This window comes from Ailuropoda melanoleuca, chromosome 5 (assembly GCF_002007445.2).
Source record: "Ailuropoda melanoleuca isolate Jingjing chromosome 5, ASM200744v2, whole genome shotgun sequence".
Lineage (NCBI taxonomy): Eukaryota > Metazoa > Chordata > Mammalia > Carnivora > Ursidae > Ailuropoda > Ailuropoda melanoleuca.
Genome location: NC_048222.1, coordinates 93955323 through 93972817, shown reverse-complemented (window position 1 = coordinate 93972817; position 17495 = coordinate 93955323). Strand labels below are relative to the sequence as shown.

Below are 17495 nucleotides of genomic sequence, written 5' to 3'. Positions count from 1 at the left end.
TCAGCTTTTTTTAATTGCCTATGTTTCTTAAAAAACTGCATGTATTTCACAGTTATGTTAGTTCCTTGTTTTAAGTCCTAAATATTGATTATATCACAAACTATTACAGTTCCAAAGAAATCAATGCAGCAATGCACATCCTAAAAATATTTTGATAATACGTGGAAATGGCCCTCACCACGTCTTTTAGGAATTAAGGATTTAAATTTACCATGATAGAAACAGTGGATAAAGAAATGTTTACTCTTAATGAATATAACAAATATCCTCACCGAGAAAAATGCATCAAATAAGATAATACTATTTTTTCTATTTTATCACCACTATTGCTATAACTAATATATCGAGATCACATATCATTTGAGATTATGTCAATGCACTTTAGTAACTGTCCTTCACAAATGGTTAAGCTGTTATTAAAATGCAGCATAACTTTGTCAAAGACAACAGACATGTTCCTCAGAGAAATGTTACCCCAGGCATTGTTTGGAATGTCCTATTATTCAATAATTTGTCTTAGGAGTCCCGAGTGGTTTTAACTTTCACCTTTATAGAAATGCTTTCTTTCATAACTGATGAAGAGCCATGAGAACTGGAAAATAGCCAGTTTAATTTTGTAGCACACATAAAATCCAGCTTAATTTCCCAAATGAGCATTTTATAAATAGTGAGTAGGAAAAATACACAGAGCAGAGGTGGACATTACTATTTGTGTTCCCAAAGGTAGTACTCCACCTGCTTGAATTTACTCCATAAAATAGGAACAAAGTTACTTATTATATTCTACACGGAGTGATGATGATTAGTCTTGAATCTCTCCCGGGAAATTTGAAGATAAAAGCACACTGATCTTCATATCTTCCTCTTTCTTTATGTAGCATATTGTTGGAATTTTCAAGTTGACCAAATCTTCAAAAGAAGGATTTTTTAAAATAAGTCGTTTACTCCATGTATATTAAGTGTGTATTTAAAGAATGCTTTCTGAGTCTTGCATGTTTGTGTGTGCAGTGGGAAGGAAACGGTGGGTTAATCGAAATCTTTATCTCAATGACATGTTCGCCTTTTATTTTTAATACTTTAATAATAACAATCACTTAAATCTAAGGGTCGATATCATCAAAAGAAAAAACAAATTTGTGGAAAAGAAATAAAATCCATCTTGTATTTTTAACATACAAAAGCTTGTAGCATAGATGAGTATTTTGGAAGATAGTCACATGGGGTTCATTTGGAAGCTGTTTTAACAACAAAGCCTATTTGAAGTAAGTATGTATTATAACTGTGCAAGGGATGGAAGAATAGAAATTTAATGTGGCAATGTGGAGTGGATTGATCCTGCTGATGTTGGAATGAAGAAAGTCTAAGAACCAAACTTTGTTTTCTTATCAGTCACCCCTTCTTGACATACTATCCTTCAGCTCACTGACTGCACGATCCAATAAGCCTGCTCAGACTGCCTTTTCTGTCAAGCTTTCGGGGGAGAATGTACTAATATTCCAGAAATAAGACAGAAAAGCATGAAGTAGGAACTGGACTTACTTGAGGTATTTAAAAGCTCTTGGATGACTCTTTAGCCAACACAATGACAGTCTCTACAGATTCCCTGAGTATCAAATATTAAAATTCAGCAGAGAAGAGGCACAAGAAATTTTGTCCACTTCTGAGGTAACAAGTAGGGTTTGCTGCCCCTAGAAACTAGATTTGCAAGTTGCATTGCTACTAAGGGATCCAGTCCTCTCCAGTTCAGAGTGCCAGTCCCATTGGATNATAAAGGTAAAAATAACCAAACTGCACAGATTATCCAAAACTTTAGCTGAAGGACACCTAGGTGGTTCAATCCGTTAAGTTGTCTGCCTTCAACTCAGGTCATCATCCCAGGGTCCTGGGATCGAGCCCTACATCGGGCTCCCTGCCCTTCTCCCTCTCCTTCTGCCTGCCACTCCCCTGCTTATGTTCTCTCTCTCTCTCTCTCAGACAAATAAATAAATACAATCTTTAAAAAAAAAAAAAACAAACCCTTAGCTGAGCCTTAAATACTATCCAGAAATTCTTGGGCTTGAGTGACTTTCAGTTTCTCTCCTTTGAGAAGGTATTTCAAATTGTCACCCTTCTCCCCCAGTCTCCTATCTTCTACCGAGAAACTCTCAGTTTCTAGATTCCTCCTTCCATCTGAATTAAGTAAAAACCATAGGACATTTACTCCCTCACTTCTGCATTCCTCATTTCAGCAGCGACTCCTCTGCCCCAGCTGTTTCAGCCCCCAGGCTTTGAGTCAGCCTAGCCCAGATTTCCCAGCTGACGCCCCAAACACCATGTGACAGAGATAAGCCACCACCACTGTGCTCTCCCACTCGATCCATGAGCATAAAATCCATGAGCGAGTTGTTGTTTTACTCCACTAAATTTGGGAGGCTTGTTACACAATAATATAACTGTAACACCTGTTTATTCAACAATTCAGTTTTCTTGGCGCAACACTAAAATGAAAACAAAAATAAAATTTCTCACTCTTGCATTGTAACTCCCTCACCCATGTCAAAGCTTCTGTAGCTCCCTTCTCTTTCCTGGTAACTTTTCCAAAACTGAACATTTACTGTCCCCTTATTTGCCCTTCAGATATGGCCCACCTGAAACCACCTCTGCCCATTAACACCAATGATCAAAGCCAGTGGAAACAATTCAGACATTATTATATTTATTCTTTATGTTGGTTTGACTCTCTTGACCTTCCTATGCTCTTGGAATTTTCTTTTCCTTTGACTTCATGAACTCCACACTTCAGGCTTTTCTCATTCCTTACTGCTTGTTCCTCAGTTTTCTCTCTCAAGATCTGCTGTCTCTCTCTACTTCTTAAGTGGCTCATGCTATATAAATGGGCCCGAGATGGCACCTGCGTATTAGCCTAAAATGCCCCCCCATATTGTTTTCTCCTTCACACAGCAGGCTAGGACTATTGGCCCAAAGCCAGACAGCCCCAAACTCAAATTCTCACATATCTAATTGCTTTAAATGTAATCCAAATAAATATATTTTTAACCAGTTAGAGGCCATCTACTTTTCATACCCTGAGAAACTGCACCCTCATCTGTTAACCATAGATAAAAGAAATCCTGTAGCCATGAGAAACACCAAACTGCTGTTGCCCTTTAGAGCTCTGTGAACCAAGTCTCTCCACTAGCTACTGAGTGATATCACCTAGGCAAGTGAGCCCACTCTCTATTTTCCCCCTCTCCCCAAGAGTCCTCTGTCCTATCTCCCTTCTGGATGGTAGCACCATGCTGTTGTCTTTGGAAAATCTCTTGCCTGGAGAACCTTCCCCTGTCGTGCAACACTGTCCAAGACCACTCCCAAAAAGCTTGTGTGCTACTGCTTTTCGTGGTCCTTTCATTTCCTTGATTGACCTGAAATCCCCAAATTTACCAGAGATCTCATTCTTAATCTTCTCCTTTTTTTTAAACCTAATGCATAATCATAACCTCTGTCACCAATTATATGCCTATATGCTCACAACCCTACATTTCTATCTAAAGGACAGATCCCTCTCAGGCTTCCTTGGCAAATGTGCTTCCCAGCTGGTGAACAGGAATCTCAGTCTTGTCATCATCTCCATCCCTCAAACCAGAATCTAAGAACTATCCTGTGTTTGTCTCTCACACTCTCAAATTCAATTGCTCACACATTCCCATTGATTTTACCCCTTAAACATCTCTCAAATGTGTTTTGTCACACCATCGAACTCTACTTAGTTCTCTGCTAAATGGACCTTCTGCCTCAGTGGTTTTCACAATGGTCCAATTATACCCCTCCCCAGCTTAAATAGTCTAGTTGCTCTCCAGACCCTTCAAGTACAATGTCCTTTTAACCAATATTTTCAGTATCTTCCTCTACCACTTCCCACACACTCAGTCATACCAAACTCTCTGTGCTTCTTTCTTACATCTGCTCTCACCTTCATGCTATTTCCCCACTTCTTACTTACCCTTCCCTGCCATCCGGGGATTCAACTCTCACCAATTCCTCAAATCTCAATTCAAGTAGCTTCTCAACTACGAAGCCCTCTTTTATTCTCTCCCTCTCTCCAAATGCCCCCATAGGCTGAATGTGCCTTATTCATGTTCCTGAAGCACTCTAAGTTTATTTCCAACATAGAATTTAGTACACTAGATATAATTAATTGTTTATTTGCACAGAACCACACTGTGGTCTCTGGAAGGCAGTGACTACTTTTTTCACTTCTTTGAACTCACAGCTTAGAATTCTATCTGTTATATCACAAGATATTGAAAAAAGTTCTGTTGAAGGATTGAAGAACAAAGAATAAGGTAGGATAACATAAATTATGAACATCATAAATCAAGCCCATTTGTTCATCCGAAACATTTAAAACTGTCTTGGGCATTTTAGTTATGGAGGATTACTGCTCCTTTATACATGCACATAACACGTGTGTGTGTGTGCATTTACATATATGTAAATTCTACATATATTTTATACATATATATGCTTACTATATTCTTCTCTTGATGATTCTTCTCATTCTTTAAATTTTCTTTATGTGTTAATTCTGCTTTACCTAGTAAGTATAAACTTGAAAAATGAATCCTATTGCCTTTAAAAATGCATATAATGTCCAGCAGAAAAATGTCTTATAAGTTTTTCTACCTACCCACTTTTAAAAGCTGAATTACCTGTGAGCATGAAAAGAGTAAGAACATGGTAACAGATTCCTTTTTGAAGAGCCCGTCATTTAACCACATCAACTTTTTATTCTGGGCTTATGCTTTGAACAGTTCTCTAAACATTCTTTTTAAAGACTATTCAAAACAAACCAACATATCAAAAACAAACTATTTCTCTTTCACTTCCACTTAAATATAGTGAAGCTATATTTAGACTTATAAGTAGATTTAAAATACTAACCATGAAAACTTAGCTAAGAAATGAAAATTTATTTTTAAAAAGCATTATTGGGGGATACTTATCAACAACACCACTTTTTGTTTTGATTTACAAAAGGGAAGAATGTATGGCCTACCTATGGATTTACATGATAGCAATATTATGTCTCCAAAAGAATCTACGTTCTCTTCTTTTATATTTTTTGTGCTGTGATTTTTAAAATAATATAATTAGATGAAGAATCATCTGTTGATATGTAGGACATCCACAACTTTTTAAAAGAATGAATCAAGTATCATTATGTAGTTATTATAGCTGCGGGGAAGAGAATGTGCCAGTAAAAATGGAAAGCTATCAACAGTATTTCTTTTTTTCTTTTTTTCTAATATGGAGAGAATCAATTTCTATAACCATCAAATTTTTCTCAAGATCCAGAAAGTTTCTCTTTCTACACATATATCTATGATGCAAGCTTGTTAATGGCATAGAGTCATAGGTAGTCAGAGCTTAAAGGACACTCCATATCTACCAGTCAAAACATTTCATTTTACACAGAAAGTGAAAACTACAAAAGTCAAGTGTTTTTTCTAAAGCCACACCATTAATTTGGAATAAAACCCGAATGGAATCCAGGTCTTCTGACAAGTATCCATTATACAAATACATCCGCGATATGTGATTGCATAACTATATAGATGCATACAACACGTATGTGTGCATGTATTTTCAACATGGAAAATTTATTGAAAGAAAAAAGAACTGTACATTCTGTCTGGCAATTAGTCACTGAGTTATAGTTAATGATTTAATCATTAGGGAATCAAAAGGAAAGATAAAGTATTGCTTAAGTAGCAAAGTGCTAACTGGGGATGTACTGCATGTTGACTAAGATAAGAAAATAAAAATTATAAAAAAGAAAGTAGCAAAGTGCTTGTCAGAAGAAGACAATTATATGTTTATCCCCTTAGGACCTCAAAATTATCTTTGAATTCTCTGGGAAAATGGTTCTATGCACCCAAAACTTTGGGTCAGCTTTTTTTAATTGCCTTTGTTTCTTAAAAAACTGCATGTATTTCACAGTTATGTTAGTTCCTTGTTTTAAGTCCTAAATATTGATTATATCACAAACTATTACAGTTCCAAAGAAATCAATGCAGCAATGCACATCCTAAAAATATTTTGATAATACGTGGAAATGGCCCTCACCACGTCTTTTAGGAATTAAGGATTTAAATTTACCATGATAGAAACAGTGGATAAAGAAATGTTTACTCTTAATGAATATAACAAATATCCTCACCGAGAAAAATGCATCAAATAAGATAATACTATTTTTTCTATTTTATCACCACTATTGCTATAACTAATATATCGAGATCACATATCATTTGAGATTATGTCAATGCACTTTAGTAACTGTCCTTCACAAATGGTTAAGCTGTTATTAAAATGCAGCATAACTTTGTCAAAGACAACAGACATGTTCCTCAGAGAAATGTTACCCCAGGCATTGTTTGGAATGTCCTATTATTCAATAATTTGTCTTAGGAGTCCCGAGTGGTTTTAACTTTCACCTTTATAGAAATGCTTTCTTTCATAACTGATGAAGAGCCATGAGAACTGGAAAATAGCCAGTTTAATTTTGTAGCACACATAAAATCCAGCTTAATTTCCCAAATGAGCATTTTATAAATAGTGAGTAGGAAAAATACACAGAGCAGAGGTGGACATTACTATTTGTGTTCCCAAAGGTAGTACTCCACCTGCTTGAATTTACTCCATAAAATAGGAACAAAGTTACTTATTATATTCTACACGGAGTGATGATGATTAGTCTTGAATCTCTCCCGGGAAATTTGAAGATAAAAGCACACTGATCTTCATATCTTCCTCTTTCTTTATGTAGCATATTGTTGGAATTTTCAAGTTGACCAAATCTTCAAAAGAAGGATTTTTTAAAATAAGTCGTTTACTCCATGTATATTAAGTGTGTATTTAAAGAATGCTTTCTGAGTCTTGCATGTTTGTGTGTGCAGTGGGAAGGAAACGGTGGGTTAATCGAAATCTTTATCTCAATGACATGTTCGCCTTTTATTTTTAATACTTTAATAATAACAATCACTTAAATCTAAGGGTCGATATCATCAAAAGAAAAAACAAATTTGTGGAAAAGAAATAAAATCCATCTTGTATTTTTAACATACAAAAGCTTGTAGCATAGATGAGTATTTTGGAAGATAGTCACATGGGGTTCATTTGGAAGCTGTTTTAACAACAAAGCCTATTTGAAGTAAGTATGTATTATAACTGTGCAAGGGATGGAAGAATAGAAATTTAATGTGGCAATGTGGAGTGGATTGATCCTGCTGATGTTGGAATGAAGAAAGTCTAAGAACCAAACTTTGTTTTCTTATCAGTCACCCCTTCTTGACATACTATCCTTCAGCTCACTGACTGCACGATCCAATGAGCCTGCTCAGACTGCCTTTTCTGTCAAGCTTTCGGGGGAGAATGTACTAATATTCCAGAAATAAGACAGAAAAGCATGAAGTAGGAACTGGACTTACTTGAGGTATTTAAAAGCTCTTGGATGACTCTTTAGCCAACACAATGACAGTCTCTACAGATTCCCTGAGTATCAAATATTAAAATTCAGCAGAGAAGAGGCACAAGAAATTTTGTCCACTTCTGAGGTAACAAGTAGGGTTTGCTGCCCCTAGAAACTAGATTTGCAAGTTGCATTGCTACCAAGGGATCCAGTCCTCTCCAGTTCAGAGTGCCAGTCCCATTGGATTACACTCACCACTGAACACTTGATGCTATGATTGTCCCATGATCGTTTTCAGCTTTGAAATACACAACAAATACAATCTTTTGCCTGCAAGGCCATGGTCAAAAACATCTGGACCTCTACCCAATCTCTCCAGTCTTTTTCTCTCTCTGTCTCTCCCCACTCCTACACACACACACACACACACAGAGAGAGAGAGAGAGAGAGAGAGAGAGAGAGAGAGATACACAGACACAGAGCACAGAGAAACCTAAAATACCTGCCAACTAATGACTAACAACAACAACAAAAAAGGCAAACCTGCAATTCAGATTTGGAAACACTGGGAATGGAAATCACGTTCAGGAGAGAGGGCCAAATTTTGTGGTGCTTTTTTGGTTGTTGTCTTTTTTTTTTTTTAACCTATGACAACTCTTTTTACCCCCCAATCTTCTTTGTTTGTTACTCAACAGTCCTGAGAAANTGTTACTCAATAGTCCTGAGAAACGTGGATTCCATTTCAACCTCACTCCTCAGCTCCACGCCGCTTGCCCACGCCCACAGCTACTTCTCTTTAGTAATGGGAATAAATCCTTTTTCCTGTTCTTCGCCGTGCATCAAATCTCTGACCCTTTGTGTCCCCCGCTCCCTCGGATCAACCTCCCTGCTTAGACTTCTCCTTTCCTCATTCCAAAAAGGTGCGAAAAGAGCAGCGCTCTGTTTTCGTTTTTATTTTTTTTCAAACAAAGAGAAAACCTGGGCCTTGAAGCTTTTTCTCATGTAGCCTAAGCTCTTAGAGGTCCCCCTGCACTCGCTCCCACATCAGCTCAAGACTCCTCCAAGTTCCCTTCACCAGGCTGGGGACAGAACTGGCAAAAATCTTCCTGCTCATCAAGTTAACTTGGCCTCGGCCGGGAACCAGAGGCCAGAGTGACGGGGTGCCATCTCGAGGGCTGCAGCTTCTCCCCGGGGCCCCAAACAGCAAGGTAGGGGCTGGGATGCCCCGAACCCGGGCTTGGGGAGAGGCTGTCGCGGAGCAGGCGCCCTAGAGCAAGGTCTCCGGGGTCCCGGGAGCAGTCACGTGTTCCCGAGGCGCCTCTAAAACCCCCGCTGCTCCCCGCTCCTTCCTCCCTACCCCCGCCTCTTCCCCACTGCCACCTCCAGGTCCTCCCCCTGCAGTCGCCGCCGCCCGGGCGCAGAAGCGACCGAGTCCCCGGGAGCCGAGGCACCAGCACCGGCCCGGGCGCCCCGAGGTACCGGATTCAGCCTCTCCCCGCCGCTCCCTTCCGCGCGAGGGTGGGCCTGCAGGGAGCGGCCGAGGCCGTTCCTGGCGGGGGCAGAGAGTCCGCGGGGCTGGAGAGCCGCACCCCTGTCCCCGGTCCCGGGGGTAGTCGGGAGTCCCGAGAGGGCGAGTGGGGAAGGCATAGGTAGAGCGGCTGGAAAACTGGGGGGTTTGGGATGGAGGAACAGGCAATTGTTAGGCGTGAAGGGAGAGCTGGGAGGGGACGAAGCTGAATTCTTTCGTGCGGGGCAAGTACTCACCCGGGGTGGGGCAGGCACTGGCTTAATCTAGGAGGAGTGTCCGGAATCCGCGCTGGAGCTGGATCGGGAGCGAGCGGGAGGGGTTTCTGCGGGGACCTAGCGCTTCCCCGGGGGGAGAGCCCCGGGGCAGCCCGGCTGGCATCCGAGGCAGGGGAACCGCAGCCCACGGGGTGCTCAGCTAGTGCACAGCCGTTGCCGGGCTCTGGCGCGGTCCCGGGGCGCGGTCCACCGGGCGCCACTCGGTCAGTCCACCTGCCTCGCAGTCCCGCAGCTGGCCGCAGACTCAGAGGCAGCCGCGCGCCCGGATTTGCGCTCCTGTTTGCAAGGTGGCCTCCTAGGACAAATGCTAGCAGTACCATACATTCATACACCTTGAATTCCAGAAACAAGGAATTTTTTATCCCCAAGTTCACAGACCTTTAGTTTAGCTTTTAAAGGAACTGAACCAGCGTGTTGGATGAAAGTCGAAAGACTTCGCCAAGACCATGGAATAGCCTGAGGCTCTCAGCAGAATTTTGAGCCGGAATGCAATTTTAGATTTCAGATTTCTCAAGGGAAAAGAAACTCTGCTGTTAGAATTAAGAGAGGGTGGCGCGTGCCTGCGTGTTTGTCAGCTGAGCAAAGCTGTATTTATCTTTCCGAGTCAAATTTTGCCAGATTCTAGCTTTAAAAATAAATCATGGGAATATTTGAGAGCATGGAACCTGGCCATTGTGCCAGGATCATAGCAAAATAGGCAATAGTTGATATTTTATCATTGCTAGAGGGAAAAGAATTCATGTATTTTATTCTTTTGTGTGTGATTGGCATTTTCTGTGAAAAGATGTGCATTTTCATAAGACAGGAAATTATCCTAACAAATGACCGTTATTTAACTATATTAGCTGTCTCTTAGCATCCTTTGAGTTCCCTGCAGTTCCTCCTATTATTCTTTTTAAGAACTATCTACTTAACATACCTAAGGTCTATTCGGAAGATTTCATTTGCCTTGGTGTCAGCTATAGATCAATTTTTATAAGAAAATTACAATATCAGAAAATTACAGTAAGTCTACAAAGACATTGCTTTTTAAAAGTCACCACAGTTTGACAGAACTTTTATTTTTTTCACTTTTTACTCTGAGGATTAAAGTTTGATGTTGCAGCCTGGGAATTCTGATGGTGGGAGCTAAAACTAGATACAAAAGAAGAAAATGTCGTAAGTAAACAGAACAAAGGTTTCACACAGTCAATATCAAATTTCTTCTAAAATAATATTTCATTTTTGAAACATTCTTTCTGGTTATAGTTCATAATTCTCTAGCACTCTGAGATGAAGAAAAGTACACATATTACATTACTCTTATTATGTATAAAGTATTCATGTTTTATAAAATTGTACAGTATTCATTATAATACTTGTTGAAAAGCAGATAATTATTAAACAGATCTACATTTCATTATAGGTTTGCTTATTATGCTTTTCAGGGAAGTGAAGGGGTAAATTTAAGAAAAGAAATCCTTTGTGCTTTTTTCCCTTTCATTTTAAAGTAGTTTCTCTACCTTTGATTTTCAATTAAAAAAAAAAGACAAATTTTATTGGACAACATTTCCTACTGCTTGAAATATCCCCTGGCTACTGTCAGGAAGGAGGAAATTTTTCTTTGTCCAAAGTTCTTCTAGTTGGACTAAGAATTAAATTTCCATGAGACAGATTAACAGAAGAAAATCAAATTTAGTTCCTACCTACAGGGAATCTACACAGACATGGAAATTCCAAAGACAGGCAAAATGAGGTATATATGTCATCCTGAGCTAAGGAGAGGGGTAAGGGAGGAAAACCATTAGCAGGAAGGTGAGATGAGATGTTTGGAAAATGAAGGTTACCCTGTTGTGCAGATGTTTCTTAGGCAAAGAAGAATCCCTATAAATAGCTCTTTTCCTGGTACAGGTACACTATCTAAAATTTTTTTAGGCAGTTGCTGGGGAGGTCAAAGTTTCTACCTGAGTTTTTTGGGTCTTGATTTCATTTTCAGCTCAAAATAATCTACCTGCTATTGTGTGGCCCACTTTGGGTATCCTGCCTTTGGCCCCCACACTACAAGATGGCATGTTAAAGAAACAGCTAAGCATTCCATTCCTTCCCTCCGGCCCCATTTGCAATATCTCCAGTTGTAAGAAGTTATTGGAGCAAAGATTCACAAAATGTTCATGTAGTGCAGAGTACATTAGGTATTATGTGTATGTTCCCGCGTAGATGGGATGGGTTGGCCTGGGGCTAGAGGGAGAGCAGCACAAGGTTGATTACAGTCACACCAAAATAAAATGAACAAATGAATGTTGAATGAGTGAATGAATGTTAGAAAAGGGGAAAAAACATAAGAAAAAATGATAATTTGTCAATCTATCAATGGGTGCAAATAAGCATCCATGATATTCAGCAACAATGTTAAGTGTTCACGCTGTGGTGAAAAAAATCCATTGCTGGCAGTCAGGAGAATGTCATTCATTCACTCACTCACTCACTCATTCATTCATTCATCATCCATTTAGGGCCTTTTATACCTCAGGCACTTCCAGTCTGTAATTACTCATTGTGTAACCTTGAATTAACTCCTCAGAACATTACTCACATAGTATCTTGTATTTGTTATCTTTATGCCAGAGCCTACCAGAGCATCTCACACATTAATTGTTCAATAAATGCTAGTTGAATGAGCAAAGGAGGGAACAACTAATCTGTCTTAGCTATTCATTAATAAAAGGAGCCTTCCCTTTAAAATTGTATTTAAGTAGTGTTTTTTTAGGGAGGCAAAGAAGTGTTGGCCTCAGTTTTTCCAGTGTCCAGTGAATACTCAAGATGATATTTCCTTGATCTGCTTACTAACAAGGCGGTGGTTTTTATAATTTAATGAATTCAGTATTTTCTGTTCATGTATTATCATAGAAAAATTTTAGTGACACACCATAATCTGATGTATTTCTTTTACATTTAAATAAAAACAAATGTCAGTATTTTTTGCTATTTTAGTTTCATGTTGCTTTATCACTGAAAATATCTTACTTAAAATTTTAAAATGCTAAGGAATCCCCATTGTCTACGGATGTACCACCTTATTCCATTTTAGGGCCATTTGAAAACCTAATTTCAGTGGTTCCAATATATATGTGTACGTAAAGAGACATATACAATATATACCTAATATACACACAGTCATACACTATCCTGAACTTTCTTATATTCTCCGGATGATTCATTTCTGTTATATTAAAGCTGGGAAAAATTAAATTAACTTTTAAAATGATGAGTCACAAGTGTTTACTTAGCATCCACTATGTACAACATAACTCTATTAAGCACCATTTCCATCATGAAAAGAATTAAGACATTTTCCTTTGTGTCCATTAGAGTCTAATTGAGAAGACCGACCACTACATTGGAGTCAATCTGAATTTTAGATTCAAAACCACATTGTTTCTCTTACCACAAATTGTACTGCATTTCCTCTTCCTTCAGAAAATTTTGGACAGTAATATTCTACTTTAAAAGAGTGTCATCCTCTAGTCACGTGTCCCAAGAAAGCAAAAAGCCATTGTAGAATCAACTACCCAATTTCTCTTTTGTCCTTCCTTACCTTGGTCGTAGAAAAAGTAGTCAATAGCCACTTATCTACAGCAAAAAACAAAACAAAACAAAACAAAACGATTGTCTCTAGAAAGTGAGTCAGAAGAAGAATAACTGAGCAGGATCACAGTAACAAATAACCTGCACGTTATCGGTATACATAGGATTTCAACAAGGGAGATGGAACCCAGGAAATTAGGCGGGAAAACCAGCCAAAGCTACTTTGATTAGACGCTCAACTAACCTATACAGAGCAGTTACTGGGATGCCATTAACTAACTGGTAATATGAAAAATAAAATGGTTCAGTAGATTATGTGAGTAACTTTTGCACCTCTTACCCCTTTTAACATGGGGCAATATCAATATAAATTGTTGGCTAGTGTCTAAGAATGAATGAATAAGCCCCTGAGCTTGTGAGTTAATTTATCTTTAAAGGGATGTAATTAGTTCCTGGAAAGTAATTTAATCAACATAGAATCAGTTGTAGAAGTTGTGAAAAACTTAAACTTTCAAATTTTCTCATAGAACAATGATGCCTGTATCATTCTATTGAGACCTACTGTATATAAACCTGAAGTTAAAATAACTGATAATGAATGTATGTACACAAAGGATTTTCTATTTCAAAATATTTTGGATCAGGACCTAAAAGTCTCTTATAAATTAAAGATAGTAGTATTCACTATTAATTAAATATATATGTATTTTTAAAATTTTAACCATAGTTATCCAACTGTAGATCTAGAAATACATACATAAATATAAATTGATATGTAGTGTAAATGCTTTTTAAAGTTGCATTATATAAGGATCTCTATTACAACATCTATATTCATCAGAATTAATTAACTATTGCTATCCTGAGTATTCTATAGGAAACTCTTGTTAAAAAAATAGTAGTGCTTACTTTTTTGTAATTCTGTCAAATCTCTAATATGTAGCAGTAAATGAGAAATACCATTGTACTATTAATAATATTACATTGTTAATTTTGTTTGAAATGAAAAAAAATTTATTATGGGGTATGATATTAGTATTACTTCTAAATTTAACTTTAGATGTAAGATTTCCTCAGACAATATGAATTTATTCATTCCTTTTAAAGCTGAAAGTTATTTTCAATTTTTAAATTAAAAAATAAACAGGGAAATTTTGGTTTTAAAAACATTGTCAGACTGCTGGTCAGTGGCTATCTTGATTCATGATAATCTGGCACATCTCAAAGGACTAAGAATTGATTATGGAATGATTTTGCCATCTAGTATTGTGCACACATAGTCAACAGTACAGCTTGATAAACACATAGTAAGTGCCTACTATATAGACCTAAGTCCTGGGATAGTGTTTCTATGCTTGAGAAGCTTACATTTGAACATGCATGAGCTAGATAATATTTAGGATACTAGACATTTGTTTGAATTTTTCATTTTTCCATAAGTATTTATTTAGCACCTACAGTGGTGAAGCTACTGGGCCATGTATTGTGGTAGATACCATGAAGAATAAAGGACAGTTTTCTTCTTTTCCATTGTTTACAAATAGATGAGGTAGGCTGCTATGTATTTTAATTATATTGCAAAGCAAATTGCGACATACAGCATCACACAGCTATAAACAGAGCAGTATGGGGGCTCCAAAGAGGACTTCGTATCCAATTGAGTGTCTAGACCAAGGAATACTTCACGATAGGTGACTTTTAAGTTTGACCTTGATTGAAGTTGGAAAAGAACGAATGTTTAAGATAGGATTATGTGACCACACCATGAATAAGTACACTGACTAGATTAATAGTAATGCGCTATTGTAAATTAGATATCTTAAAGTTCTTATATACATTTGCCTTTTCCTTCCCTTTCATTATGTCTATGTAAATCTAAAAAACAAAGTCTGCTGTTTTAACACAAGTTAACACACCATAGAAATGATGACAGACTTAGACTTACTGTAATTGTTATTGGCTGGTATTTGCTTTGCGCTTGGAACCAATTAAAGACCTTGTGGAACTTTGTTGAGGAGATTAATAAGGTATGGGAACAAATTTTTAAATTTAGTTTCCTTCTCAGTGGATTAATTTATAGTAGTCATGTAATTTTTTTTAAGTTGTTAATTAATGTCTTTTTATTCCAAGCAGGGCTTTAATATGGATTTAGAACTCCAGGATTTTTACAACAAGACCTTTGCCACTGAGAACAATACTGCTGCCACTCGAAATTCTGATTTTCCGGTCTGGGATGACTATAAAAGCAGTGTGGATGACTTGCAGTATTTTCTGATTGGACTTTACACATTTGTAAGTCTTCTTGGTTTTATGGGCAATCTGCTTATTTTAATGGCTCTCATGAGAAAGCGTAATCAGAAGACGACAGTCAACTTCCTTATAGGAAATTTGGCCTTCTCTGATATTTTGGTTGTGCTCTTTTGCTCCCCTTTCACACTGACCTCTGTCTTACTGGATCAGTGGATGTTTGGCAAAGTCATGTGTCATATTATGCCTTTTCTTCAATGTGTGTCTGTTCTGGTTTCAACTTTAATTCTAATATCAATTGCCATTGTCAGGTATCATATGATAAAACATCCTATATCTAATAATTTAACAGCAAACCATGGCTACTTCCTGATTGCTACCGTGTGGACACTAGGTTTTGCAATTTGCTCTCCCCTTCCAGTGTTTCACAGTCTGGTGGAACTTCAGGAAACCTTTGGCTCAGCATTGCTGAGCAGCAGGTATTTATGTGTGGAGTCGTGGCCATCTGATTCATACAGAATTGCTTTTACTATCTCTTTATTGCTAGTTCAGTATATTCTGCCCTTGGTGTGTCTCACTGTAAGTCATACCAGTGTCTGCAGGAGTATAAGCTGTGGGTTGTCCAACAAAGAAAATAAACTAGAAGAAAACGAGATGATCAACTTAACTCTTCATCCATTCAAAAAGAGTGGGCCTCAGGTGAAACTTTCCAGCAGCCATAAGTGGAGCTATTCATTCATCAGAAAACACAGAAGAAGATACAGCAAGAAGACAGCATGTGTGTTACCTGCTCCAGCAAGACCTCCTCAAGAGAACCATTCAAGAATGCTTCCAGAAAACTTTGGTTTTGTAAAAAGTCAACCCTCTTCATCCAGTAAGTTCATACCAAGGGTCCCCACCTGCTTTGAGATGAAACCTGAAGAAAACTCAGATGTTCATGAAATGAGAGTAAACCGTTCTATCATGAGAATCAAAAAGAGATCTCGAAGCGTTTTCTATAGACTGACCATACTGATATTAGTGTTTGCTGTTAGCTGGATGCCACTACACCTTTTCCATGTGGTAACTGATTTTAATGATAACCTTATTTCAAACAGGCATTTCAAGTTGGTGTATTGCATTTGTCATTTGTTAGGCATGATGTCCTGTTGCCTTAATCCTATTCTGTATGGTTTTCTTAATAATGGGATCAAAGCTGATTTAATTTCCCTTATACAGTGTCTTCATATGTCATAATTCTGAATGTTTACCAAGGAAAGAACAAATGTTGGGATCATCTAAAACACAGTCATAATAACTCTGTATGTATAATAAACAAATTTTAGTAACATAAAATTTAATTTATGTATCAGAGTTCTGGATTTGAATGTCAGTTCATAATATGTGGGAGATAACTTCCATGTGTAATTATATATAATATGATGAATTCATTTAGTTGTATAAAGACTGTGTCAATGCAATCTATAATTTCACTTGAAGAAGTATATTAAGTTTCACTTCATCTTGTCTCGTAAACAAATGAATTGTAATTTTTGTTTAAAATAAAAGTTGTATCTAACCAGCTAGGTATTTTTTTGTTCAAAGTTATAATAAACAAAATATTTTTCCTGAGGATCATTTCATTTCAAATATTAGGAATATATATTACCTACTTATCTTCATTTCTACTTCACAGGCTTCTTAATAGTTAGCTTGTGAAAATACAGAAAACATTCAGTATGCTTAGCAAATCATAACAAATGACAGATGTACGCCCAAGTCATGATTATAATTGTAAGCATTGGATACAGTTTTGGCAGGAAAACGCTAATTTCCTGTTATTGATAATTGGTGAAATTGTTCATTTGCCCCCACTGTATAGTAACACACAATTAATTTACCAAATAAAAGTAGGTTTTAAATCTTTTCTAGTCTTATACCACAGTAACACTATGAAAGAAAAATTGTTTTCATATGCATCTTTTATAATCTAAAATGTGAAGTATAAATAAGTATCTGTATCTTCAAATATTAAATAAGTTAAAAATACTTCAAGTGTCCACAGGGGGGAAAAAAAGGTTAATTTTTTTGATCAAGATATAGAATGATTGGGGGCGCCTGGGTGGCACAGCGGTTAAGCGTCTGCCTTCGGCTCAGGGCGTGATCCTGGTGTTATGGGATCGAGCCCCACATCAGGCTCCTCCGCTATGAGCCTGCTTCTTCCTCTCCCACTCCCCCTGCTTGTGTTCCCTCTCTCACTGGCTGTCTCTATCTCTGTCGAATAAAAAAATAAAATCTTTAAAATAAAAAATAATAATAATAAAAAAAGATATAGAATGATTGATAGACTTTGTGCTATTTCAGTACTGAGGTCTCATATGCTATCTTACTAAATCTTTCAATTGAAATTTTTTTCATTTCAGACAGCTTTTTGAAAAACTGAGTCCCTGAAAAT

The 17495-nt window shown here is 37.5% G+C and overlaps 1 protein-coding gene across 7 annotated transcripts; it reads left to right on the top strand.

Annotated features, from left to right (window-relative positions):
- The first annotated feature begins 8384 nt into the window (after nucleotides 1-8384).
- NPY5R (neuropeptide Y receptor Y5) lies at nucleotides 8385-17027 on the top strand. 7 transcript variants are annotated; one of them, XM_034661421.1, is made up of 4 exons: nucleotides 8599-8655; nucleotides 8834-8922; nucleotides 10335-10408; nucleotides 14948-17027. In XM_034661421.1, the coding sequence occupies exon 4, from the start codon at nucleotides 14957-14959 to the stop codon at nucleotides 16295-16297; it is 1341 nt and encodes a 446-aa protein (XP_034517312.1). In that variant the 5' UTR covers nucleotides 8599-8655; nucleotides 8834-8922; nucleotides 10335-10408; nucleotides 14948-14956; the 3' UTR covers nucleotides 16298-17027. The 7 variants fall into 7 exon arrangements, with proteins under 7 accessions (XP_034517313.1, XP_034517312.1, XP_034517311.1 ...); XM_034661420.1 differs by lacking the exon at nucleotides 10335-10408 and having other exon boundaries at nucleotides 8606-8655; XM_034661419.1 differs by lacking the exon at nucleotides 8599-8655 and having other exon boundaries at nucleotides 8730-9096.
- The last annotated feature ends 468 nt before the right edge of the window (nucleotides 17028-17495 follow it).